General features: G+C 34.7%; 3 protein-coding genes and 1 long non-coding RNA gene across 4 annotated transcripts; 2 read left to right on the forward strand and 2 right to left on the reverse strand.

Moving 5' to 3' along the window:
- Nucleotides 1-348: 348 nt before the first annotated feature.
- On the reverse strand, nucleotides 349-16,266 carry vps33b (VPS33B late endosome and lysosome associated). The gene is made up of 23 exons (XM_058077018.1): nucleotides 15,155-16,266; nucleotides 14,874-14,954; nucleotides 14,716-14,777; nucleotides 14,588-14,637; nucleotides 12,852-12,919; nucleotides 12,731-12,776; nucleotides 12,549-12,643; nucleotides 11,000-11,104; nucleotides 10,814-10,904; nucleotides 10,657-10,734; nucleotides 9,246-9,319; nucleotides 9,095-9,181; nucleotides 7,743-7,833; nucleotides 7,581-7,655; nucleotides 7,436-7,500; nucleotides 7,302-7,356; nucleotides 7,164-7,210; nucleotides 4,731-4,863; nucleotides 4,556-4,629; nucleotides 2,161-2,262; nucleotides 2,002-2,077; nucleotides 1,811-1,918; nucleotides 349-872 (listed from the first exon to the last, which is right to left on the reverse strand). The coding sequence occupies exons 1-23, from the start codon at nucleotides 15,248-15,250 to the stop codon at nucleotides 790-792; spliced, it is 1,842 nt and encodes a 613-aa protein (XP_057933001.1). The 5' UTR covers nucleotides 15,251-16,266; the 3' UTR covers nucleotides 349-789.
- hddc3 (HD domain containing 3) lies at nucleotides 15,688-19,368 on the forward strand. Its single transcript, XM_058077031.1, has 4 exons — nucleotides 15,688-16,064; nucleotides 17,228-17,283; nucleotides 17,353-17,593; nucleotides 19,179-19,368. Exons 1-4 carry the CDS (start codon nucleotides 15,953-15,955, stop codon nucleotides 19,307-19,309), a joined length of 540 nt encoding a protein of 179 aa, XP_057933014.1. The 5' UTR covers nucleotides 15,688-15,952; the 3' UTR covers nucleotides 19,310-19,368.
- A 766-nt stretch (nucleotides 19,369-20,134) lies between these two features.
- On the forward strand, nucleotides 20,135-27,206 carry mfap1 (microfibril associated protein 1). The gene is made up of 8 exons (XM_058077021.1): nucleotides 20,135-20,335; nucleotides 21,814-22,033; nucleotides 22,114-22,255; nucleotides 22,376-22,563; nucleotides 23,683-23,952; nucleotides 24,912-25,071; nucleotides 25,177-25,266; nucleotides 26,557-27,206. Exons 1-8 carry the CDS (start codon nucleotides 20,254-20,256, stop codon nucleotides 26,734-26,736), a joined length of 1,332 nt encoding a protein of 443 aa, XP_057933004.1. The 5' UTR covers nucleotides 20,135-20,253; the 3' UTR covers nucleotides 26,737-27,206.
- On the reverse strand, nucleotides 23,677-27,466 carry LOC131131951 (uncharacterized). Its single transcript, XR_009130283.1, has 2 exons — nucleotides 26,535-27,466; nucleotides 23,677-26,459 (listed from the first exon to the last, which is right to left on the reverse strand). It is a non-coding gene; the product is annotated as an uncharacterized LOC131131951 (long non-coding RNA).
- Nucleotides 27,467-27,555: the final 89 nt, after the last annotated feature.

Below are 27,555 nucleotides of genomic sequence, written 5' to 3' on the forward strand. Positions count from 1 at the left end.
TTTCTGTCGCCACCCTGTGGTAAAGATGTGACATTACATGTTATTGGACTGTAGAATTGAAAGAGAATGACATGCAAAATTGATTAGATGAAACATTTTCGATTTATTTCGAATTGATTTGACTTTCGGTAATTTCCTGTCGGAAAATGAACACTGACAATGTGCTCCATATTTTCTAGAGAGCTGTTTTATATTATTTATTTTTTAAATTTTTTATAAAAATTATACATTTTTATTTTCTTAAAAAAATATTTTTATATTATTTTATAGTTTTATAAAAATTCAAAATTTTAATTTTTGTAAAAATGTCAACTAGTAAAAAATATTAAAGTGTTATAAAAAAAGGTAAAAAAAATGACTTGTATTTTGTGTATTGTTGTACAAAGCATTGCAACGTTGATATTTTTAGTTTTATTTAAGATTGAATAAAGTCGATTCTTTTAAATAAAGATGTGACATTACATGTTATTGCGCCATAGAATTGTTTGAGAATGACATGCTTTATTTTCCTACTAGTGCAAAACAGATAAGAGTTTAGATTAAACATTTTAAGAGTCGGATTAATTTGATTTTCAGTAATTTCCTGTAGGAAAATAAACACTTGACAATGTCCATATTTTACTAGAGAGCTGGCAACCCGTGCAGCGACCCAAAGGAGACCACAACACAGTACTGTATTCTTCTTCTGCAAGTGTACTGGCGGGAAGTTATTCCATGTGAGACACGACCGACGATTGACGACAAGTGACGGGAATGTTTGTGATGTCCACCGAGATGAGCTGAGGGGCGTCATCGTACGTGGTTGTCCAGCAAGGCTTCCAAAAGTCTGGAACTGTTTGTGATTGCGGTCGTGACCACGATGAATGTATATCCTGTGTTGGGGAAAAATAAAACAAGAGTAATACATCTTTATGAAAATGTACTTGTGCTTGTACTTGTCGGGAAGCGAGGGTCACATCATGATAAATGATATTTTCTCATAAGCTAAGAAGTTGCGTTTTTTTAAAATATCTTTTTCAAATATTTTTAGAATAAAATTAATAAAATTAATAAAATTAATAAAATTAATAAAATTAATTAAATTAATTAAATTAATTAAATTAATTAAATTAAATTACATTAAATTACATTAAATGGAATTAAATTTAATTTAATTTTAAAAATTAAAATAAATTAATTAAATTAATTAAATTCCATTTAATTTAATTCCATTTAATTTAATTCCATTTAATTTAATTTAATTTAATTCCATTTAATTTAATTAAGACTATAGAGAGGCAAACTATATATTTTATACATAACAGTCCACCTGGTATTATTGTATCTGTAAAATTGTCATGCAATCTGCTATTATTATTTATTATTTTATATTTATATTTAAATATTTTAAAAAATAATAAAATATTATAATAATTAAAATAAAATTAAAATAATTATTATATTATTATTATGTAAAATACGCAAATATAACAATATTATTATATATAATTAATATAATAATTAGCATTAATATAATAAATATAATAATCATAATAGTTATAATAATATAATAATAATAATTATTATTATTATGTGCTTGTGTCCCTTTTTTCAGGAGCACTTTGTAAACAACAGACCATGTCAAACAACAAAATCGATAAAACCATCGAAAGGTTGGCTCAGGCCATGATGCCAGGTTGTATGTTGACTTTAAATGAAATACCTTGGAAAGATTGGGCGGGCCGTATTCAAACACTTGGCGGGCCAGATGTGGCCCCCGGGCCGTAGTTTGCCCACCCCTGATCCAGCATCACAATACAACATTCTTTACCTCTTTCTCTTCCGAGGAACCGCAAGGCGGAGATCTCGGAGAAGGTGCATCCCCCGAGGAACACGACCAGGATGACGCGTTGGGCTTCACTGTTGGCTCCGTTGTTGCCTGCCGCCACATAAGAAACTTTTCATAGCGTCGCCGTTCGCAATCGTTCACAATCGTCGCAATCGTGCACACGGCAAAATGACCTGTGACGACAAACTCGTTCCCGTTGAGCAACCTGACAACTTCCTCCAGCCCGGTCCAACCGTCCCGATCCAAGACCTGGAATAAGAATAAGGAAAAACAATAATAATTAAAAAGTATTGTCATCATTCTTATTGCATGATATCGATATGTTTGTTTACCTGTTCGATTAGCTTGCAGCTCAGTGGGACGTACGCGCCGCTAAAGATGTACGCCATGTCTCGAGGGACGCGGAGGTCATATTCCTCATCTGACTTTGGGACCTTTATGAAAAACATTACAATATGTTTTTTTATTGGGTCAAAATAGCAAATGTATGCAAAAATTGTATTATTATTATTATTATTATTATGCCTTACATTCATACAACATCCAAACTATCCCTTTTTAACTCATTCAATCACAGACATTTATGATGGTTTCGACAGAGAATATTGTGTTAAGGATGCACGGCGGGTGGAGGAGTGGTTAGCACGCAGGCTTCACAGCTAAGAGACCCGAGTTCAATTCCACCCTGGGTCATCTCTGTGTGGAGTTTGCATGTTGCACGAAACAATCACCTCTCCTTGTGATTATTCTCCCCCCCCCCCATGTACTAGTTCCTGATCCTATCCATCCTGGTCACTCCCAATGAGAACCTCAGCATCCAGACATGTATTTGTTTAAATCCACCAGAATGTAAATAACACGCCAATGCACAGAAACAATCACCTCTCCTTGTGATTATCCCCCCCCATGTACTAGTTCCTGATCCTATCCATCCTGGTCACTCCCAATGAGAACCTCAGCATCCAGGGGTGTATTTGTTTAAATCCACCAGAATGTAAATAACACGCCAATGCACAGAAACAATCACCTCTCCTTATGATTATCCCCCCATGTACTAGTTCCTGATCCTATCCATCCTAGTCACTCCCAATGAGAACCTCAGCATCCAGGGGTGTATTTGTTTAAATCCTCCAGAATGTAAATAACACGCCAATGCACAGAAACAATCACCTCTCCTTATGATTATCCCCCCATGTACTAGTTCCTGATCCTATCCATCCTGGTCACTCCCAATGAGAACCTCAGCATCCAGGGGTGTATTTGTTTAAATCCACCAGAATGTAAATAACACGCCAATGCACAGAAACAATCACCTCTCCTTATGATTATCCCCCCATGTACTAGTTCCTGATCCTATCCATCCTGGTCACTCCCAATGAGAACCTCAGCATCCAGGGGTGTATTTGTTTAAATCCACCAGAATGTAAATAACACGCCAATGCACAGAAACAATCACCTCTCCTTGTGATTATCCCCTCATGTACTAGTTCCTGATCCTATCCATCCTGGTCACTCCCAATGTGAACCTCAGCATCCAGGGGTGTATTTGTTTAAATCCACCAGAATGTAAATAACACGCCAATGCACAGAAACAATCACCTCTCCTTATGATTATCCCTCCATGTACTAGTTCCTGATCCTATCCATCCTGGTCACTCCCAATGAGAACCTCAGCATCCAGGGGTGTATTTGTTTAAATCCACCAGAATGTAAATAACACGCCAATGCACAGAAACAATCACCTCTCCTTATGATTATCCCCCCATGTACTAGTTCCTGATCCTATCCATCCTGGTCACTCCCAATGAGAGCCTCAGCATCCAGGGGTGTATTTGTTTAAATCCACCAGAATGTAAATAACACGCCAATGCACAGAAACAATCACCTCTCCTTATGATTATCCCCCCCATGTACTAGTTCCTGATCCTATCCATCCTAGTCACTCCCAATGAGAACCGTGTATTTGTTTAAATCCTCCAGAATGTAAATAACATGCCAATGCACAGAAACACGCATGCACGTGGAGTTTGCATGTTCTCCCCCCCGTGCATGCGTGGGTTTTCTCCGGGTACTCCGGTTTTCCTCCCACATTCCAAAAACATGCTAGGTTAATTAGCGACTCCAAATTGTCCATAGGTATGAATGTGAGTGTGAATGGTTGTTTGTCTATATGTGCCCTGTGATTGGCTGGCCACCAGTCCAGGGTGTACCCCCCCCCCTACAGTCGTCCCTCTACATTGGCTATGACAAACATTGCATGACATGAGATCGAGTGCAAAAGGTTGTCCTCTCATTTAGTGTGGAAGTGGTAATTTTTTTGCTTCTTTGTCCCTCGACCTCACTTCATTTGAAATACTTTTTTGATCTTAGAATAAGTTATTTGGAGGCTAACCGGTTAGCTTAGTAGGTGGCTATGCTAGCAGTGTTGATCCTGTTGCCTGCGCAATGTGATGTAAACAAAGAATAATAGTTTAAAAGTGACTTTTGGAGTGTTATTTCATGTTTTCAGGGCTCTAATAATGTTAGCTCGCAGGCCACACAGCGAGGAGACCAGGGTTCAATTCCACCCTGGGACATCTCTGTGTGGAGTTTGCATGTTCTCCCCGTGCATGCGGGGGTTTTCTCCGGGTACTCCGGTTTCCTCTCGCATTCCAAAAAAACATGCTAGGTTAATTAGCGACTCCAAATTGATGACAAGGATGAAAGAAATAAGACGATGGATTATACCAAGTTGAGTTTTCTGCTCAGGGCTCTGAAATGGCTTTTCTTTGCCAGAGAAGAAAAGGCATCAGTCAGCTTCCCTGGAAAAAGCGGTAAGAAAATAAAAAAAAATATTAATAATAATGTTAGGTCTTCCTCAATAAAACATATTAGCTCCGTATGTACACAAATGGATCTTTACCTGCAGTTTTATCGTTGACCAGTTTCCCCATTTTGTTCTCCATGACAGTCAGTGTTTCCCCCTGCTGCTGCTCCACCAGCAGGCCCGTCTGCCGGAGGTTGGCGAACGTCAGCAGATGCTCCACGCCGTAGCTCTGATGGAAGTCAGGAAGGGACCTTAACGTCACGGTTAGGATTTGCAAAAAAGTTGCAAATATGAAAATTGTAAATAGTTGGTATGTTTATATTTTTCATTTTTATGAATTAGATTAACATTATTTTATATGTGGGAAAATTTGCCTTGGTTAAGAGTCTGCTTTGGTTTGTGGAACGAATCAACGACGCTAACCAAGGCACTGCAGTAATACTCTTTTTCATTTATATGACAAAGCCACAAGGGTCGCAAGGGTGCTGGAGCCTATCCCGACAATTTGGAGTCGCCAATTAACTTAGCACGTCACAGCTGACATGCTAGGTTAATTAGCGACTCCAAAATTGTCCATAGGTATGAATGTGAGTGTGAATGGTTGTTTGTCTATATGTGCCCTGTGATTGGCTGGCCACCAGTCCAGGGTGTACCCCGCCTCTCGCCCGTCCCGAAGACAGCTGGGATAGGCTCCAGCATACCCTGCGACCCTCGTGAGGATAAGTGGTAGAAAATGAATGAATGAATGAATCATGGGCTGCACGGTGTGGAAGTGGTTAGCACGCAGGCTTCACAGCTAAGAGACCCGAGTTCAATTCCACCCTGGGCCATCTTTGTGTGGAGTTTGCATGTTCTCCCCGTGCATACGTGGGTTTTTTTCCGGGTACTCCGGGTACTCCCACATTCCAAAAACATGCTAGGTTAATTAGCGACTCCAAATTGTCCATAGGTATGAATGTGAGTGTGAATGGTTGTTTGTCTATATGTGCCCTGTGATTGGCTGGCCACCAGTCCTGAATAAACATGTGGAACAGAACTATGGCGTGCACGCGTATGCATGAATTAAAATTTGCCCAATTTCCCTCCATCCAGGCATCTTTCCAGTCGAGTTATCTGAAATTGGAAAGATTAATTATTTAGTCTAAATCAAACAGGCGGCCCGCGGGCCAAATGTAGCCTGCAGGACACTAGTTTGAGGCCCCCGCCTTGATATGAAAGTTTAAAGTTTGATATGGATGCTGTATGGTATCATGTACCCAGAAAAAATTATTACGTTTGATTCATGTTCATGTTAAAGGTTAAATAACTGTTAATAGTTATCCTCCCTATGCGTGTGGAAGTGGTACGTTTTTGGCTATTTAAATTGAAAGGAAATAACTTGAAGGCTACCGTTGAGGTCGCTAGCGCTCTAGTTTGCGAGTTAACATGTGTCTCGAGACGCTGCAGTTGCGCAATACGTTGTAAATAATGTTCATGTTAAAGGTTAAATAATTGTTAGTAGTTATCCTCCCTATCCGTGTGGAAGTGGTAAGTTTTTGGCTATTTAAGTTGAAAGGAAGTAACTTGAAGGCTACCGTTTAGGTGGCTAGCGCTCTAGCTTGCGAGTTAGCATGTGTCTCAAGACGCTGCAGTTGCGCAATATGTTGTAAATAATGTTCATGTTAAAGGTTAAATAACTGTTAGTAGTTATCCTCCCTATCCGTGTGGAAGTGGTACGTTTTTGGCTATTTAAGTTGAAAGGAAATAACTTGAAGGCTACCGTTTAGGTGGCTAGCGCTCTAGTTTGCGAGTTAGCATGTGTCTCAAGACGCTGCAGTTGCGCAATACGTTGTAAATAATGTTCATGTTAAAGGTTAAATAATTTAATAGTTATCCTCCCTATATGTGTGGAAGTGGTAAGTTTTTGGCTATTTAAGTTGAAAGGAAATAACTTGAAGGCTACCGTTGAGGTCGCTAGCTCTCTAGTTTGCGAGTTAGCATGTGTCTCAAGAACCCTGCAGTTGCGCAATACGTTGTAAATAATGTTCATGTTAAAGGTTAAATAACTGTTAATAGTTATCCTCCCTATGCGTGTGGAAGTGGTAAGTTTTTGGCTATTTAAGTTTAAAGGAAATAACTTGGAGGCTACCGTTGAGATCGCTAGCGCTCTAGTTTGCGAGTTAGCATGTGTCTCAAGACGCTGCAGTTGCGCAATATGTTGTAAATAAGCGGTAGAAAACGAATGAATGAATGAATGACAAAGTCAAGATATATACTGTATAACTTCTTAGCATATCTTAGCATATCTTAGCATATCTTAGCATATCTTAGCATATCTTAGCATATCTTAGCATATCTTAGCATATCTCCATGCGTTGCTTTCAAAAAAATATCACAGTGGCTCCTTGTGTCCTTTCATCGTTCATGACGTGGCCCTCCCTGGGTGGAAAAAGTTTGGACACCCCCCAACTTAAGAGGATTCAATAGGTTTTTAACACTGCCGGTACGATTGCTTTGATAATAATAAAACAAAAGCACACAAAATCTTACCTGTAAATATTGTGTTTTTAACGAGCGGTAGTCTTTCGGCAAAAGTCCTACAGGTGCCAGAAAAAAAAATGCATATAATATAATAATAGTGGTTATTGAGAGTACATGAAGAATACGCATAAAAAGAAGCTATTGTACCATTTTCTGTTAAAGACAGGAGACAAAGCAGGCGAAGACTCTCAATCATGGACACCTAAGAAATGACGTGAGGTCAGATTTCCAGAGGGGGGGGGGGGGGGGGGATGCATAGACGGCGGTTTGTTTTTACGCACCTGCCTGTTGATGTGCTCCTCGATGAAAGAAATGCATTCACGGATTTCAAAGCCTTCGAGTAAAGCTGTGAGAAAATACGTGAAAACTCGTGTCAATGTTAAATCATCCAGATGGAAGATGGAAGCAACCATTTTTGCGACATACAGTGTTCCGTCTTCAGCAGCTCCTGGAAATCCTGTTTCGTTTTCTTCTTCATTATTGATTCACTTGCGCTGATGTCTGCGGGAGATCGGGATTCGTACTACAAATGTACTACAAGTGTACTACAAGTGTACTTGTGTGTGTGACGACGGCATCGACACTCACGCAGGCTCAGGAGACGATGCTCTTGTTTCAGACCTTTGAGCTCCTCCGACACAAACGTCTTCATCTGCTTTATGTCCATCCCCCGACGCTTCTGTGGAATTGGAACTGAAACAATTAGGCATGGTACCACCATCGATCCGATCACCGATACTGCACGAATTTACCGTATCGGTGATCGGAAAAAAAAATTATACAGTAATCCCACATTAATTTTCACTGTTGACAGGTTGCAGACCATTTTACAACAATTGTGCCTTATTAGAGCCCTCTAGACATGAAATAACACCCCTATAGTCACCTTTACACCAATATTACCCAATATAGTAGGCATAATCACATAAAGTAAGCCATTTAGGACAAATAAAACTACTACAGGGGTCTCAAACATGCGGTCCGCGGGCCAAATGTGGCCCGCAGGACACCAGTTTGAGGCCCCCGCCTTGATATGAAAGTTTAATGTTTGATACGGATGCTGTATGGTATCATGTACCCAGAAAAAATTATTACGTTTGATTCATGTTCATGTTAAAGGTTAAATAACTGTTAATAGTTATCCTCCCTATCCGTGTGGAAGTGGTAAGTTTTTGGCTATTTAAGTTGAAAGGAAATAACTTGAAGGCTACCGTTTAGGTCGCTAGCTCTCTAGTTTGCGAGTTAGCATGTGTCTCAAGACCCCGCAGTTGCGCAATATGTTGTAAATAATGTTCATGTTAAAGGTTAAATAACTGTTAATAGTTATCCTCCCTATCCATGTGGAAGTGGTAAGTTTTTGGGCGATTTAAGTTGAAAGGAAATAACTTGAAGGCTACCGTTTAGGTCGCTAGCTCTCTAGTTTGCGAGTTAGCATGTGTCTCAAGACCCTGCAGTTGCGCAATATGTTGTAAATAAAAAAGTATAAATGTGACTATAGTCGTGTTTTATCATGTCTACAGGGCTCTAATAATGCTTTGTTCATTTTAATATGAAAAAAATCATTTGTCTACCCGCCAACTATATGTGCTTTCTTAAGTTTTTATTATTTGCCGTTTTATTATTATTATTATTATATTTATTTATTACTAATTGATTGATTTTCTTTATTCTTGATTTGTTTATTTTGTGCAGAAAAATAAAAATTAAGATATTTGAGAACAGTGGAATGTTTTATCAGAACTTTTCTTGTAGAAAATCGGAACCAAAGCACTGAAAAAGTTTGTATATTTTTCCGTTTTTAATAAATATATATAAATAAATATAAATATTTAATAATAAATAAATATAAATATTTTTCCGTTTTTTGGAAAAAAAATATAGTGGCTTCCTGAGTTTCAATGATATTATGTCTCATAAAATAAAACTGTATACAGACTCACATCATACGCAGTCTGGAGGTTCCTGGCTTTCTGGCTGAGAAAGCTGAAGACGTTGGAGAAATGCTCATTTCGGATTTCACTGAAGACCTGAGGGACAAACGTAAAGTTCAGCGAGGCATTGGAATGAAGAAATTGTGCAAGGCGGCCGTACCTTATCCTGCGAATTCAACATGACTTTGATGCTTTTGTCTGTGGAGGAAACATCCGGCCCGAATTCCACACAGCCTAAGAAAAACAATGAGATGAAATATATACAAATATACAGCGTCAAAGGTCTGGACACACAGGCAAAAATGCCTAAAAATATTTTTTTTAATTGAATGTTTAATTTATTTTATTTTTAAGTTTTTAATTTGTAAATTTAAATGTGTAATTTGTTTTTCAGTAATGCATTTTTTTTATTTTTTATTATTAAAGATGGTTAAATTCAATTTATTTTGTACAATGCAGGAATACGCATATTATGGGTGTCCATATGTATATGTGTGTGTGTGTATATATATATATATATATATATACACACACACACACACACACACACACACACACACACATATATATATATATATAGTTAGAATTTTTATATATTTTTTAATTGAATGTTTAATTTATTTTATTTTTAAAAGTTTTTAATTATAAATTTAAATGTGTATTTTTTTTTCAATAATGCATATTTTTGTTATTATTAAAGATGGTTAAATTTAATTTATTTTGTACAATGCAGGTATACGCAAATTATGGGTGTGTATATATATATATATATATATATATACACACACACACACACACACACACACACACACACACACACACACACACACACACACATATATATATATATAGTTAGAATTTTTATATATTTTTTAATTGAATGTTTAATTTATTTTATTTTTTCAAAGTTTTTAATTATAAATTTAAATGTGTAATTTGTTTTTCAATAATGCATTTTTTAAATTTTTTATTATTAAAGATGGTTAAATTCAATTTATTTTGTACAATGCAGGTATACGTATATTATGGGTGTGCATATATACACATACACACACACACACACACACATATATATAGTTAGAATTTTTATAAATTTTTTTAATCGAATGTTTAATTTATTTTATTTTTAGGTTTTTAATTATAAATTTAAATGTGTAATTTGTTTTTCAATAATGCATTTTTTTTATTTTTTATTATTAAAGATGGTTAAATTCTATTTATTTTGTACAATGCAGGTATACGTATATTATGGGTGTGCATATGTATATGTGTATATATATATATATATACACACAAGGCGGGGGCCTCAAACGGCGAGCCACATTTGTCCTGCGCGTGTTTGAGACCCCTGCGTTAGTTCTTGTAGACATTTTTATGCTTTAATATAAATTGCATTTTTTTTGCTGAAACGTGCATATTTTTGACTAAGAGCGAAGCCGTGGCAAGTATCGATTGTTATGTCAGGATTTTAATATTTAATATTATTTAATACATTATCAAAGTAGCATCACATAGCTTAATACTTGGCATGTTTGCTTGACCAATCAAAGTTTTTTAAATTAGTCACCCACCACATTTGATCCGAAAGATGTCGTCCACAAGTCCTTCGTAAACCACTTGTGAGCACAGGGGGGTGACGAAGTCAACATCTGGGGGGGAAAGCATCCACACAAAATTGGTGAGCAAAGCAAACGCGGTACGAGTCACATGTCGGGTATCGTCTATCACCTCTATCGATAAGGAAAACGTTCCCGATTTCACTCTTCCGAGCCTTTTGGTCGCCCTCTTCCACTTGCTCTCTCCATGACTCGTACGCCATCTAAAGCAAGACAAAAAAAAAAAGAAGCGTCATTTTTTTTTTCGACGGAGCAGCTACTGTACGTTGAAGAATGTGAAACCGAAACGCAGATTTACCTTTGAACACCGTCCTATTCCGTAAACCTTTGAAAAAGGTCCGTAAATGGAGTGAAGGAGGTGTAGGGCGCTGCCGGCCGTCTTTACCCAGCGCTGGTCTCCGGCCTGGTACAACAGGAAGGGTGGAAAACAAAATGCAGATCCAATGCCATCATTCATTTAGTCATTCATTTATTTTCTACCGTTTATCCTCATGAGGATATAAACTAATAATAAACTATAATTAAAATAAAATAATAATAATTAAAATCTTTTTTTGCGTTTTTTTTTTTGAAGAAAATGCTGATGGGTGAGTGTGAATGGTTGTTTGTCTATATGTGCCCTGTGATTGGCTGGCCGCCAGTCCAGGGTGTGCCCCGCCTCTCGCCCCAAGACAGCTGGGATAGGCTCCAGCACCCCCCGCGACCCTCGTGAGGAAAAAGCGGTAGAAAATGAATGAAAAAAATTTGTTGCTGTTTTTTTTTTTTTTTAAGAAAATGCTGATGGGTTAATACAATAATTAAATAATACTGAAAATTAAATAATTACACATAATTATATAAACTAATAATAAACAATAATTAAAATAAAATAATAATAATTAATACTGATAATTTTTTAAGAAAATGAAGAGTGTGAATGGTTGTTTGTCTATATGTGCCCTGTGATTGGCTGGCCACCAGTCCAGGGTGTACCCCGCCTCTCTGACTTTGTTCTTATAATATTTTAACTTTATCATTGCAATGTGTTTTTTTTCCCACCCAATTTTTTTTAATTTTCCCAAATTTCTCATTATGACTTTTATTAAATAATCTGAATATACATATAATATACAATAATTAAATAATACTGAAAATTTAATAATTACACATAATTATATAAACTAATAATAAACAATAATTAAAATAAAATAATAATAATTAATACTAATATTTTTTTAAAGAAAATGCTGATGGGTGAGTGTGAATGGTTGTTTGTCTATATGTGCCCTGTGATTGGCTGTGGTCACCAGTCCAGGGTGTACCCCGCCTCTCGCCCAAAGACAGCTGGGATAGGCTCCAGCACCCCCCGCGACCCTCGTGAGGAAAAGCAGTAGAAAATGAATGGTGTTATGAGAATTTGGAGCAGGAGGGGATAGAAAAGAAGAAATAAAAAAATAATAATAAAACTCTACAGACTCACATCATAGGCAGTCTGGAGGTTCCTGGCTTTACTTACAAATAAAAATTGATTGTGCATCTCTTCAGTTGCAGCTAATGCTAGAAGGTTCCAGTTGAGCTATGATGCACAATTCGAAATCAGATTTTTTTTTTATGTGGTCGTTATTACATTACCACACAAATGCGACATCGTTAATATGAACGCAAAGCGTCTGAAAAGTGACGTACATGCGCAGAAGCACCGCTGATTTCATTCCCGATGCGATACTGTGTAAAATTTTAGGGTGGTATCAGCGATACCGATCAGATTCTATGTCCGAATTCACCTCATGTGTTTGGTAAATTAAAAAAAAAAGTAGCATTCCAAATCATAGCATCAAGAAAAGAAGACATCATAGTCATTTATCTACCACAAAGTTGTCCTGGAAAAATTCCGGGAGCTCCAAACTAATAATGTCGTTGTCCAGAGGAAGCAGGTAGAACGCCCATTCGTCCATTGTCACATCTGCCAAACAAAGAAAATGAAACATTTCCTTTAAAAAAAAAAAAAAGTGAGCGGCATCGAAAGTGAACAGGAACAAGAACTACCTACCGCCATAAACCCCCTGCTCCTCCAGAACCGTCTCGCATGCATAAAACTGCAGGGCAGAGACCAATCAGACTTTTAACAATTTTAACCAAATCAAATGAATTTTGTCCGAATATGAAAATACCTTCTGTGGGGTGAATATGACTTTGTATCTTCTATATTTCCCGGCTGCTTTGTCTGCGTTAACCACATCTGAAGGGAGAAAGTCAATCACAAATCATTTGATAGCTTTTTAGTTAGCGTTTGGTGATGAAAGAAACTATTTTATTTATTATTTATATTATTTTATATTTACTATTTTATTTACTATTTTATTATTTTTTTACTATTTTATTTTAACATAAAATCCACCCATATAGCAAAAAAAAAATTGTGCAAATTTCTGACATTAGAGCTAAGGTCTGGGTGAGGCTGGGCCGCATCAAGTAAAAAAAAAAAAAAAAAAAAAAAAAAAAAAAAATATATATATATATATATATATATATATATTAAAAACAGAAAAAATAAATAAATAACAAACTGTCTTCAATGCTTCTGCTTCTGCCATAACGTCCACTTTTTCAGTGCTTTTGGTTCTCTGATGAAACATTAAATTATTATAAATTATTATAAATTACGATAAATTTATTTTTATTTATTATTAAATTATTAAATACATGTTTAGTGTTCATTTTTATTTTTCGACACAAAATAAGATGGAAAAATAAATAAGCAAATCAAAAAACAAATGAAACAAATTAACAAATTGATTTTTCATTATTATTAAATTATTAAATAAACGTTTAATGTTATTTTTTATTTTTCGACACAAAATAAGATGGAAAAATAAATAAGCAAATCAAAAAAACAAATGAAACAAATTAACAAATTAACTTTTCTTTATTATTAAATTATTAAATAAACGTTTAATGTTATTTTTTATTTTTTGACACAAAATAAGATGGAAAAATAAATAAGCAAATCAAAAAACAAAAGAAACAAATTAACTTTTATTTATTATTAAATAAACGTTTAATGTTAATTTTTATTTTTCGACACAAAATAAGATGGAAAAATAAATTAGCAAATCAAAAAATAAAAGAAACAAATTAACTTTTATTTATTATTAAATTATTAAATAAACGTTTAATGTTAAATTTTTATTTTTTGACACAAAATAAGATGGAAAAATAAATTAGCAAATCAAAAAACAAATGAAACAAATTAACTTTTATTTATTATTAAATAAACGTTTAATGTTAATTTTTATTTTTCGACACAAAATAAGATGGCAAAATAAATAAGCAAATCAAAAAACAAATGAAACAAAATTGTTGACACTGTGTTGCCAGCTAGAAGCATGTTTCACATATCAGTATCGTAAATTGAGAGTTGGACAATATTGGCATATCGGTTTTTGCCCAAAAAGCCAATATCGGACAATATTTTAGAAAAGGTCTCTTAATTTTCCTCTTATGTTGCAACTTTTTTGTTCCTGTAATATTAAATATTTTTCCGCAACCAACTTTTTCCAAACATTACAATTAGTTTTTCATATTACGACAAAAAAAAAACCATATCTTTAACTCATTTGCTACTAAAGACGTATTTATACATTTTTGGCAACCCAACCGCTCGCTCCCATTTTTTAAGTTTTTCTGCGTGAGAGGCACAAAAAGGTGATGATGCATCTCCACAATAGAAGGGATCATGTTTGGTGCAGTTTTAAGCTGAAAAAAAAACAGCCACAAAATGGCAGAAGTGCATTTTAGTGTGGATCATACTTTGGCCACCCCCTGGTTTAGACAGTAAGCAGAGTTTCCTATATTGCTCATGAAAATAAAAAGATTACAAGCTGCGTTATAAAATATGAAAACATACCACATATCCACTTCACCGTTTGTATTCTTGGCCGAATCAGAAAACAGAGCCTAGAGTGACGAGAGTAAAGCCATATTGTCAGACATATATTGGCATAAATGTGTGTGTGTGTATTAAATGTCACTCACTGATCTGAAGTACTAATAACAGGCTTATTTTCTACTTTGTAAAGTTTGTCAACGTCGTGTTGCTGTTGAAACAAAACAGACACAGAAAAAAAATAATGTATTAAATACACATTGTGATTCTTAATTAAGATGATATTACAACAGCGGATGAGTGTCACCTTTAATATGGAAACATTAGCGATACGATCCAGGGGGCTCATCAAATCTGCCTCAATGAAGAGGTCCTTCTTTCCTGGAAGCTGCATAAAAGCGGAATAAAGCGAGAAATAAAGGAAAAATAAGGGAAAAATAAACATAATTAAAAGCTCAGAGATAATTAAAATTTAAATTAAAATGAAAGTAAAATGGTCATGGAGTCCATGCACTGTTACACATGTCATAAGACAATTGATAAACAAACATGTCGCCATTTTAACACTCAAATATAACCACAACCAACCTGTTCGAGGAGGTAGATGAGCTGATCTCTGGCCAGCCTTTTCAGCAGAGAGAAGTCAGGCAGCTCCGGTGAATCTTTGTTAGCCCTGAAAGCCATAGTGCTGAACCAAAACCCGGACTTCTAAGCCATAAACCGAGGGACCACCATTAAAAAAAGCTAAAGTGGCTTTTGTGTGAGCGATAGCATTAGCTAAATAAATGCTAACAACAAACTACCCAACATCACACGCGGTGTTTAGTTAATAAGAGAGAAGCCGTCAAAGTTAAGTTGTGAATACAGTTTAATTCGGTGATTAAAAAAAAGATTAAAGCGTTTGGGAAAGGATAGAAATGATAAATTTTGACAGCAGTTAGAGGCGGAGCATCGCCGTTCTACTTCCTTATCTTTGTCTTCTTCTTTGGTTTTTGACTGCAGTGTCGTCTTCTTCTGCATATAGTTCTACTGTTGAGTGTTTGGCGCCATCTACCGTACTACTAAGGTATTTCATTAGCCACCTAAGCTAAATATAAGTTGCTACATGTAGTCTACAAAGTTTATTGATGACAAAGTTTACTGCTATTGTTAATACTGTACAGAAGTGTGTGTACAGAAAGAATTGATTAAGAGAACCGTTCAATATTAATCTATCTATCTATTTATCTATCACGATAGCACTGATGCTAATATTTGTATCAATGCTATCGACATTTGGCTCGCCCCGCTCACTTCTGGTTCATTCTCACAGACGCCACAACAAGCGCAACGTTCACCTACAAAAAGACCGGTTGTTGTTTGCTTTCACGACGTGAATCGGGCGCCATGAGTTCGGACGCGGTGTTGTTGATAGAGACGGTTGATTTCGCCGCTAAAAAACACCGACAGCAGCGTCGCAAAGACGAAGAGGGGACGCCGTATATTAACCACCCGATTGGTAAGTTGTTTACTATTGTATTATATTGTGTTGTATTCAGTGACTGCTCGTAAATGTGAACACTACGAGAAGACATCGGAGTCAGAAAAATTACACGTGTTTTATATATTAAAATTGAAAATTAATACATATTAATAAGACCATTTGAGAATGAGGTTGTTATAGACGCTGAACAATATAAGTAAATGCTCTTTAACATTTGGAATGAGAGATTTTTAAGACGCTGTCAGCAAAAATAACTAGAAAAATATTAGCCAACGTATCCAAAAGAAATATGATCTCGGGGAAGAACTAAATCTGAAACACGTGACAAAAAAAATAATTTAAATTTTTTTTTTGAAAAATTAAAGTTGAAATTTAAAAATAACAGTAATTTTTTTTAATAAAGTCAACATTTTAAGCCAAAAAAGTAATCTTCTAATTCAGAAAAAAGTCATAATTTTACAAGAATAGACTCATCATATGATGACGAAAAATGATGTCATTTCTGTTGCATAAAATATAAAATAGAAATACTGTATAAAAATAATATTATTTTTGAAAAGCTGTAACATGAGAAATATATACTGTAATATTATGGAAATAAAATCATTATATTATATGGTAATAAAGTCGAAATTATAAATTACAAAATTATACAAAAATTAAATTTATGAAGATTATTGAAGAAAAAAGTAGAAAAAAATTAAACTATATTAGGAAAGCAGGAAGTGAACAAATGTAACAGTTACTGATGATGACTGATGGTGTTTCCTGTATGATTCCAATAACAATTTCTTCAGTAATTCAAATAATTAAACAAAAAATAAAAACTTAAACTATATTAGGAAAGCAGGAAGTGAACAAATGTAACAGTTACTGATTGTAAAAGTACCAGATGGAGGGGTAGGATTTAATAAGCTTTGCTTCTTCCTACTCCTTTTGGACATGTGGAACCGGGAACTGATTATGTGATGCGTTCAATTGTAATCTGATGCATGTTCAAATGAAATTAAACCATTACCATTACCAAAAGAGCATCAGCGAACGTCCCCGCTGATGCGTTCAGGGCCACAACATTTGCTGATATTCTTTTGTCGCGTTATGTTGTGTTCAATGAATCGATTGTTGTCGGTCCCCTTTCTGACTCTCAATGACTCTTATCTGTGTTTTTTATCGTCAAGGAGTCGCAAGGATTCTCAGCCACGAAGGGGGCGTCACAGATGTCGAGACTTTACAAGTATGTCGCTATCTGATGTAGTCGCATGACTCGGCATCCCCCTCGACCGGTTTACTTTATCTTTGGCAGGCCGCTCTGCTTCACGACACTTTGGAAGACACCGACACGATACCCGAAGAGCTGGAAACAAAGTTTGGGCCGATTGTTACTCGCATCGTGCAGGAAGTGACCGATGATAAGAGTTTGCCCAAACAGGAGAGGAAGCGTTTGCAGGTGGAACGTGCTCCTCACTGCAGCCACCAGGCCAAACTGGTCAAACTGGCTGATAAACTGTATAACCTCAGGGACCTGAACTGCAGCACGCCTGTCGGTAAGCGCCTCTACCCCGTATTTCAGAGAGACGAATCGTGACGTGATGTGGATTCAGTGGTGTTTTAATTCTACGACAAAGGCGAAGATCTTAATTTACCGCTCAATGTTCGTACTCTCACATATGGTCGGAAGATGAAAAAGGAAAGGATGCACGGGCAACAGTGTCTCATCTTAGTTATTAATTATTAGTATCAACTACGATTTTTGATGTTTTTTTATTTCTGAATATTTCAACATTTTTTTAAATAATATTTTTTTCCTTTTGAAACATAAAAAAATAATTTATTTATTTATTTATTATTATTAAAAAATATTTATTACATTTTTGCTGTTTTTTATTTCTAAATATTTCAACATTTTTTTAAAATATTTTTTTTCTTTTGTAATATAAAAAAAATAATTAATTAATTATTATTATTAAAAAAATTTTCATTATACTTTATTACTATATTTTGACTTTTTGCCTCGACCCAATTATCCAAAAATGTACATTTTATTTATTACGGGCAACGGTGTCTCATCTTAGTTATTAATTATTAGTATCAACTACGATTTTTGATGTTTTTTTATTTCTAAATATTTCAACATTTTTTATAATATTTTTTTCCTTTTGTAATATTAAAAAATAATTTATTTATTTATTATTATTAAAAATATTTATTAGATTTTTGCAGATTTTTTATTTCTAAATATTTCAACATTTTTTTAATAATATTTTTTTCTTTTGTAATATAAAAAAATAATTAATTAATTTATTATTATTATTAAAAAATATTTATTATACTTTATTACTATATTTTGACTTTTTGCCTCGACCCAATTATCCAAAAATGTACATTTTATTTATTACGGGCAACGGTGTCTCATCTTAGTTATTAATTATTAGTATCAACTACGATTTTTGATGTTTTTTTATTTCTAAATATTTCAACATTTTTTATAATATTTTTTTCCTTTTGTAATATAAAAAAATAATTTATTTATTTATTATTATTAAAAATATTTATTAGATTTTTGCAGATTTTTTATTTCTAAATATTTCAACATTTTTTAACAATATTTTTTTTCTTTTGTAATATAAAAAAAAATTAATTAATTAATTATTATTATTAAAAAATATTTATTATACTTTATTACTATATTTTGACTTTTTGCCTCGACCCAATTATCCAAAAATGTACATTTTATTTATTTTGTTTTCAGCTAAATGTTACTAAAATGAACCGGAGTACCCGTAGATAATAGCTTATATTATAAATATTAATCTTGTAAAATTGCTACTTTTTTTATTAATATTTTGACTTTATTCAAGTCCAATTGCAGCTGTTTTTTTTACCATTTCTGTTTTTTTCCCCAACTATTTCAGTTTTATTTTATGTTTGGAATGCTATTACTTTATTCCCATAATATTTTTATTTTATTCCCGTAACATTATAACTTTTTCTGCAAACTAATTTTCCCAAAATAAAACTTTTTTTTTAATTTCTCATAATATTACGACATTAAAAACAACTTTATGCTACTAAAATGATATTTTAAATATATATTTGTAATATATTACAACTTTTTCTCCTGTGTGTCAGGTTGGACAGGTGAGCGAGTGCAGCAGTATTTCGTGTGGGCGTCTGAGGTGGTGAAAGGCTTGAAAGGCACCAATTCAGCCCTGGAGGAAAAGCTGGCGGAGTTGTTCAAACAGAGAGGAGTGCAGCTCTGAATAATCATGTTTTTGCATCGTTGGTAAATGTTTGAATTAAATTACATATTTCATATGTTGACTGACTTTGTTGCTAGATTCATATATATATATTTATTTTATATTTATATTTTAATTAATTTTAATTGCTATTTTTATCCAGTATTACGACTACTTAGGTCTTTTTTTGACTTACTCTGTTGTTGTTTTTGTAGCTTTTCATTGGGGTTAATAGTGGGTAGCATGTAATTCTGTACTGAAACATAAGGGGCGCTGTTTCCCCAAGTGTCAACTCTAATCAACCACAGTTCTTGTTGAGCTATTATTATTATTATTATTACAAATGTACCGCCAGTTATGCAAATAGGATTAAAATGAAAGTATGAATGAGGCAATTAACGTTTCTAAATGCCAGTTAATAAAATGTTGACAAAAATGAGAACGCAATCAAACCAAGATGGAGGAATATAAAAGGGCAACGCTGTATTTGTTAGGTAAAGCGCCTCATTGTTATGACTTTCTATCTCATAATTTCGACCTTTTATCTCGTAATTTAGATTTTTATGTCATTATTTCGACTTTTTATGTTATAATTTCGACTTTATATTTCGTAATTTCGACTTTTTATCTCATAATTTCGACTTTCTATCTCATAATTTCGACTTTTTATCTCATTATTACGACTAAAAGAAACTTAAAGAGGGGTCAAAACAGTAAATATAATATCCGCGCTATAATTTAATATCTTAAAGACAAATGGTTACTAGTTTTTCCCAAGTCTGTAACCTAATGTTTACACACTCCGGTACTGTAGGTGGCAGTATAAACCTACAAGTAGTTGCGACCCGCCATGGTGAAGAAGAATACCCCGACTCCGCCATTGTGCTTTTCGTGTGTGTGAACAATTGGCATCGCCGGTAATATCCGACATTTCTCTTCATTTTTGAGTTCACTACCGGGCAGCCATGTCCACCCACGATTCGGCCAACATGAAGCTCCCGCCGATCCAGTCCACGGCCGGAGCCGTGCCTGTCCGGAATGAGAAAGGTGAGAATGGGTTAGCTAAAAACGTGCTAGCATAGCAAGCTAATGCTAACACCAGCTAAGCATCACCGTCATGGACCTCAGTCTGTATATGCTAATGTTGCTAATAACAAATGTGTTAGTTAGTTCACCTATTAAATTACATTCTTCCCACTAAATGTACAGCACTTAAATTGCTGTCAAATATTTAACATTATGTGGCGACACCTAAACTTTAACCACGTAAATGCAACATATTACCCTCAACTGTGTTGACTTAATACTGTGTAATGTCAGTAAGGATAATTCAACAGAGAACAGACTAACTCTTTATTTCTAAAATAATGCATAAGGATAAAAATAACCAATTATCTAAAAATTCTCTACAAGAGAGGAGAAATATGATCTACGATGAGCCTATTCAAGAAACAATAAAAACAAAAAGAAACAAAAAATTAAAAACTTATTCGGGAAGCAGGAAGTGAACAAATGTAACAGTTACTGATGTAATTTTTTTTTGAAAAATTAAAGTTGACATTTAAAAATAACTGCAGTATTTTTTTTTTTACAAATTCAACATTTTAAGACAAAAAAGTCATAATCTAATTCAGAAAAAAGTCATAATTTTACAAGAATAGACTCATCATATGATGAAAAATGATGTCATTTCTGTTGCATAAAATATAAAATAGAAATACCGTATAAAAATAATATTATTTTTGAAAAGCTGTAACATGAGAAATATATACTGTAATATCACAGAAACAAAATAAAAATATTATGGTAAAGTCATAATTATACAAAAATAAAATTTATGAAGATTATTTAAGAAAAAAGTAGAAAAAAACTAGGGAATCAAACTATGGAATGGATTGAGTAAGGAAGTCAAACAACGCACAACAATGAGCCAATTCAAGAAACAAAAACGTTTACGTGACAAAAAATAAAAAATGTTTAAAAATAAAAAAAAATGAAAGTTGATATTTAAAAATAACAGCAGTAAAAAAAAATAATAAAGTCAATATTTTAAGCCAAAAAAGTCATCTTCTAATTCAGAAAAAAAGTCATAATTTTACAAGAATAGACTCATCATATGATGATGAAAAATGTCATTTCTGTTGCATAAAATATAAAATAGAAATACCGTATAAAAATAATATTTTTGAAATACTGTAACATGAAAAATATATACTGTAATATTACAGAAAAAAACAAAATATTATGGTCATAAAGTCGTAATTATACAAAAGTAAAATTTATGAAGATTATTTAAGAAAAAAAATTACAAAAAAACCCAAAACTATATTAGGAAAGCAGGAAGTGAACAAATGTAACAGTTACTGATTGTAAAAGTACCAGATGGAGGGGTAGGATTTAATAAGCTTTGCTTCTTCCTACTCCTTTTGGACATGTGGAACTGTGAACTGATTATGTGATGCGTTCAATTGTAATCTGATGCATGTTGAAATGAAATCAAACCATTACCATGTGTCATGACACAGGTGAGATCTCCATGGAGAAGGTAAAGGTGAAGAGATACGTGTCGGGTAAACGTCCAGACTACGCACCGATGGAATCATCGGATGAGGAGGAAGAGGACTTCCAGTTTGTGAAGAAAGGAAAGGAAACGGAGCCCGAGATGGAACTGGAGGAGGAGGACGTCGTGTCAGACCCACGTTTAAAGCGTTTGCTCAACCGTGCCTCTGAGGACGTGGAGGAGAGGTATCATGTGACTTTGGATTTTTTTTTTTTTTTTTTAACGCTGTTATGTCATCTCTATGTCACCGTCCCTTTTTGCTCAGGTTGGCGAGACATCGACAGATCGTGGAGCCGGAAGTTGTAGAAGAGAGCAGCGAAGACTCCGATGAAGGGACGTGGCATCCTCAACGTGAGGAGAGCAGTGAGGATGAAGAGGAAGAAGAAGAGGAAGAAGTTGATGACGAGGTACTGAATTTATTGCTGTGAAGCTGTATTTGCCTAATTTTTCAGGACCGCAATCTATATGTGGTGTCAGGCTGACCAGACCAAGAAAATGCGTTCCAAGAAAATGCCCTCTTTGTGCAGGAAATTGAGAGGCGACGAGCAATGATGAGGCAGCGGGCTCTGGAACGCAAGACCGAAGAGATGGAAGTCATGGAGGTGGAGGAGGAAGGGAAGTCTGGGGAGGAATCGGAGTCTGAGTCTGAATATGAGGAGTATACGGATAGTGAAGATGAAGCAGAGCCGCGACTCAAACCGGTTTTCATCCGCAAGTAAGTGTTGTTTCTATCATGTAGGAGACTTCTGTGTTATGGTTTAATTTCATTTGAACATGCATCAGATGACAATTGAACGCATCACATAATCAGTTCCCAGTTCCACATGTCCGAAAGGAGTAGGAAGAAGCAAAGCTTATTAAATCCTACCCCTCCATCTGGTACTTTTACAATCACTAACTGTTACATTTGTTCACTTCCTGCTTTCCGAAAATAGTTTGGGTTTTTTTTGTAATTTTTTTTGTAATTTTTTTTCTACTTTTTTCTTAAATAATCTTCATAAAATTACGACTTTATTACCATAATATTTTGATTTTATTTCCGTAATATTACAAAATATATTTTTCACATTACAGCTTTTCAAAAATATTATTTTTATATGGTATTTCTATTTTATATTTTATGCAACAGAAATGACATCATTTTCCGTCATCATATGATGAGTAAAATTCTTGTAAAATTATGACTTTTTTTCTGAATTAGAATATGACTTTTTTGGCTTAAAATGTTGACTTTATTCCCCCCCAAAATTACTGCTGTTATTTTTAAATTTCAACTTTAATTTTTCAAAAAAATTTACAATCAGTAACATTATATTTGTTCACTTCCTGCTTTCCAAATATGGTTTAAGTTTTTTTTATTTAAATTGACTTTTTTGGCTTAAAAATTAAAAAAATTACAGCCGTTATTTTTAAATTTCAACTTTCATTTTCTTAAATGTTAATTTTTTATTTTATTATTATTTTTTTTTATCACGTACCGAAGTTCAAAGTAGTAATATAGTGCTGGAGCCTATCCCAGCTGTCTTGGGGCAAGAGGCGGTGTACACCCCGGACTGGTGGCCAGCCAATCACAGAGCACATATAGACAAACAACCATTCACACTCACATTCATACTTATGGACAATTTGGAGTCGCTAATTAACCTAGCATGTTTTTGGAATGTGGGAGGAAACCGGAGTACCTGGAGAAAACCCACGCATGCACGGGGAGAACATGCAAACTCCACACAGAGATGGCCGAGGGTGGAATTGAACCCTGGTCTCTGCGCGCTAACCACTCGACCGCCGTGCCGCCAATGTGGTCTAACTGGTCTTGTGCTCGTACCCCCCCCAGGAAGGACAGAGTGACGGTGGCCGAGCGAGAAGCGGAGCAGCAGAAGCAGAGGGAGCTGGAGGCCGAAGCCAAGAGGCAGCAGGAGGAGCGGAGGCGTTACACCCTCAAGATAGTGGAAGAGGAGGCCAAGAAGGAGTTTGAGGAGAACCGTCGCACGCTCGCCGCTTTGGACGCCCTGGACACGGACGGCGAGAACGAGGAGGAGGAGTACGAGGCCTGGAAAGTCCGTGAACTGAAACGTATCAAGAAGGACAGGGAAACTCGAGAAATGTGAGTAGAATCGATGATTATTTGACTTATTGACTTAATAGGGTTAATGTGTATTGGCGACAATCTGGCGATACGATACTAGGCTCACGATACGATATATCACGATACTGTTAACAAGGCGATATTTTTTTTGTTTTTCTTAAAGATTATTTCCTGGAAAAACTGAATTACAGCAGCAATATGCACTTACTAAACTAAACATATTTTTATTCCATTAGAACAGTATGTTATGCTGTATCACAAACTTTCAATAACTTTAAATAAAGTTTAACATCCAGCTTTAAATTTACAAAAAAAACATAAAAAACAAATAAATTAAATTATGTCTCAAGATCTATTAACTGTGAAAAAATGCAGAGTATACAGTCCCTGACTTAGCCAGTATTTTTGTGGAACAAAATAACTAACATCAGTAAAAAGGTTTTTTTGGAATTCTTGAAATAACCATTATTTAATTTTAATTTAATTTTAATTTTAATTTTAATTTTAATTTTAATTTTAATTTTAATTTTAATTTTTTTTAATTTTAATTTATTTTAATTTTAATTTTAATTTTAATTTAATTTTAATTAATTAATTTTAATTAATCAATTTGAAAAACAAAATACCTGCAATATCACAGTACTATTTTTGTATACTACAAAAGGACCTTGGCATTGCTTGCTAGCGGCAGGTCCTCACGGTCCTCGCTCCTAAGTGGATTCGCAGATTTTTTCCCCCCCCAAAAAATTCACTTGTGAATCTCGTTCAACTTCCTTGCCTAATTGACTAAAGGTCACTAAACTAAGGTTTAAATTAAAATCTTTGCCGTGTCTGCACTTGAATAAATAACATATACAGTCTATGATAAATGCCATGCAAAAACATTGATACAGTATCATGGAACGAAGTATCGCGATATATCGCCGAAATATCCCGAAAGCAGAGAGAGCCAATGGTGCTAAATTGTCTGTTGACAGGATGGAGAAGGAAAAGGTGGAAATCGATAGATTCCATAACATGAAAGACGAGGAACGCAGGGCGGAGCTCCGCAACAACGGCAAAGTCATCACCAACAAAGCATCCAAAGGCAAATACAAGTTCCTTCAGAAGTACTACCACCGAGGAGCCTTCTTTATGGTGAGTACATTTATTTATTTATGGTCACTGGAATTATCACACAGCCTCGGGAATATCTTGGTGGTGGTCCTTCCAAATTGTAAACGTGTTTTTTTTTTGTTGCAGGACGAAGAGCAAGACGTCTACAAGAGAGATTTCAGTGCACCGACTCTGGAGGACCACTTCAACAAAACCATCTTGCCCAAAGTCATGCAGGTGAGCATCAAATGTTATTTTTAATAATAATAATGTGTATAATGACTCATACGGGCAACAAAGACTACATTCACAGCGGGATAGATACATCTACAGTCCTAGTTCTGCATTGATGTGCAGTCAGGGCCAGCATAACCAGTAATAATCAGTTCCCACTTCCACATGTCCAAAAGGAGTAGGAAGAAGCAAAGCTTATTAAATCCTACCCCTCCATGTGGTACTTTTTATAATCAGTAACTGTTACATTTGTTCACTTCCTGCTTTCCTAATATAGTTTTTTTTTGTAATTTTTTTTGTCAAATTTTTTCTACTTTTTTCTTAAATAATCTTCATAAATTTTTATTTTGTATAATTACGACTTTATTACCATAATATTTTGATTTTATTTCCGTAATATTACAGAATATATTTTTCATGTTAGTTTTTCAAAAATAATATTATTTTTATATGGTATTTCTATTTTATATTTTATGCAACAGAAATGACATCATTGTCCGTCATCATATGATGAGTCTATTCTTGTAAAATTATGACTTTTTTGTCTTAAAATGTTGACTTTATTTTTTAAAAAAAACGACAGCTGTTATTTTTAAATTTCAACTTTAATTTTTCAAAAAAATTTACAATCAGTAACTGTTACATTTGTTCACTTCCTGCTTTCCAAATATGGTTTAAGTTTTTTTTTTTTTTAATTATGAGTTTTTTTGGCTTAAAATGTTGACTTTATTTTAAAAAAATTACAGCTGTTATTTTTAAATTTCAACTTTCATTTTCTTAAATGTTAATTTTTTTTTAAATATTTTATTTTTTGTTTATCACGTACCGAAGTACGAGGTGATTTGACCATCCAATGACATAATGGGTACCATAGTTAGTGTCAATATAGTGCTGGAGCCTATCCCAGCTGTCTTCGGGCGAGAGGCGGGGTAAACCCTGGACCGGTCGCCAGCCAATCACAGGGCGCATATAGACAAACAACCATTCACACTCACATTTGGAGTCGCCAATTAACCTAGCATGTTTTTGGAATGTGGGAGGAAACCGGGAGTACCCGGAAAAAACCCACGCATGCACGGGGGGGGGGGGGAGAACATGCAAACTCCACACAGAGATGGCCGAGGGTGGAATTGAACTTGGGGTCTCCTAGCTGTGAGGTCTGCGCGACATGTAAATTTTTCCCTTTGATTGGTTGCCTGAAACAAAGGAGATAGACACTGTGTTGTTAATCGTTACGAACAAGTATATATATATATATTTTTTTTAAATACATTTTTCCCCTGCATCATTTAGGTCAAAAACTTTGGTCGGTCTGGACGAACCAAGTACACCCACTTGGTGGACCAGGATACCACGTCGTTTGACTCGGCGTGGGCTCAGGAGACGGCTCAGAACAGCAAATTCTTCAAGCAGAAGGCAGCGGGCGTAAGAGACGTGTTTGAACGACCCATGGTGAAGAGGAAGAAGACATGAGATGTGTCCATCAGCTGGACTGGATTTCATATACAAAAATATGACCTACACTCATCGTGGGGATTAATATTATGTCATCTTCGGGCGCTTAATGTTTTATTTGAAGCTGTCTTTTTGTAGGGCAGAATGATTACACAACATCGATATCTTTAATGATTTTGAAAAATCACGTTACGTAAAAATTAGAAGAAAAAAATATTTTTCCCCCTATTCATTCATTTTTTTTGAAAACGTATGTTGTGTAATTATTCTATTCTGGAATAATAACATTGAAGCCCAGTATGAGCATATGTCAACTTCTGACCGCAACTGTAAATAATTTTTGTTAAAGACCGCAGATGCTTGAAAAATATCTCTGATGAAACATGATGGATGGACGTTGTACAGAACTGTTTTTTTTTTATATATTTGTACTTAATACACAGGTGCAGCTCAATAAATTACAATATCGCAAGGGGGACAAAAGTGAAACTCAAACAAGTTGATTAAAAAAACTATTTTAAAATAGTTATTGTAATTTTTTTTAATGTATGAGTATTAAAAAAGTGTAATTTCCCCACTTTGGAAGCCCTAAAAAAATCACTATTGGTACTTTATATTGGTTGGAATTGTACTGTATCATTAGTACCTGCTCAAAAAAATGCAATGGCGCCCTCTGCTGGAGAATAACCATATTTACGTTATCCATTCATGTAACTTGTCGGACATGGCTCAGGTTGTAGATTGAACCAGCCGCATTCTGGTTGGGAGACAACCTGGTGATAGCTGGTTCGATTCTTTGGTATAAAAATATATATTTTTATATATAAAAATTCTTAG

The sequence above is a fragment of the Doryrhamphus excisus genome, chromosome 7, assembly GCF_030265055.1.
Source record: "Doryrhamphus excisus isolate RoL2022-K1 chromosome 7, RoL_Dexc_1.0, whole genome shotgun sequence".
Classification (NCBI taxonomy): Eukaryota; Metazoa; Chordata; class Actinopteri; order Syngnathiformes; family Syngnathidae; genus Doryrhamphus; species Doryrhamphus excisus.

Excerpts from the sequence above, each read along its gene's own strand:
- hddc3 (XM_058077031.1), top strand. The coding sequence starts at position 15,953 with ATGAGTTCGGACGCGGTGTTGTTGATAGAGACGGTTGATTTCGCCGCT. Across the intron at positions 17,284-17,352 it reads CAGATGTCGAGACTTTACAA|GCCGCTCTGCTTCACGACAC; the intron begins GTATGTCGCTAT and ends TATCTTTGGCAG. Across the intron at positions 17,594-19,178 it reads GAACTGCAGCACGCCTGTCG|GTTGGACAGGTGAGCGAGTG; the intron begins GTAAGCGCCTCT and ends CCTGTGTGTCAG.
- vps33b (XM_058077018.1), bottom strand. The coding sequence starts at position 15,250 with ATGGCTTTCAGGGCTAACAAAGATTCACCGGAGCTGCCTGACTTCTCT. Across the intron at positions 10,735-10,813 it reads CGTTTTCCTTATCGATAGAG|ATGTTGACTTCGTCACCCCC; the intron begins GTGATAGACGAT and ends TTTCCCCCCCAG. Across the intron at positions 873-1,810 it reads GTTCCTCGGAAGAGAAAGAG|GATATACATTCATCGTGGTC; the intron begins GTAAAGAATGTT and ends TCCCCAACACAG.
- mfap1 (XM_058077021.1), top strand. The coding sequence starts at position 20,254 with ATGTCCACCCACGATTCGGCCAACATGAAGCTCCCGCCGATCCAGTCC. Across the intron at positions 20,336-21,813 it reads GCCTGTCCGGAATGAGAAAG|GTGAGATCTCCATGGAGAAG; the intron begins GTGAGAATGGGT and ends GTCATGACACAG. Across the intron at positions 22,256-22,375 it reads AGGAAGAAGTTGATGACGAG|GAAATTGAGAGGCGACGAGC; the intron begins GTACTGAATTTA and ends CTCTTTGTGCAG.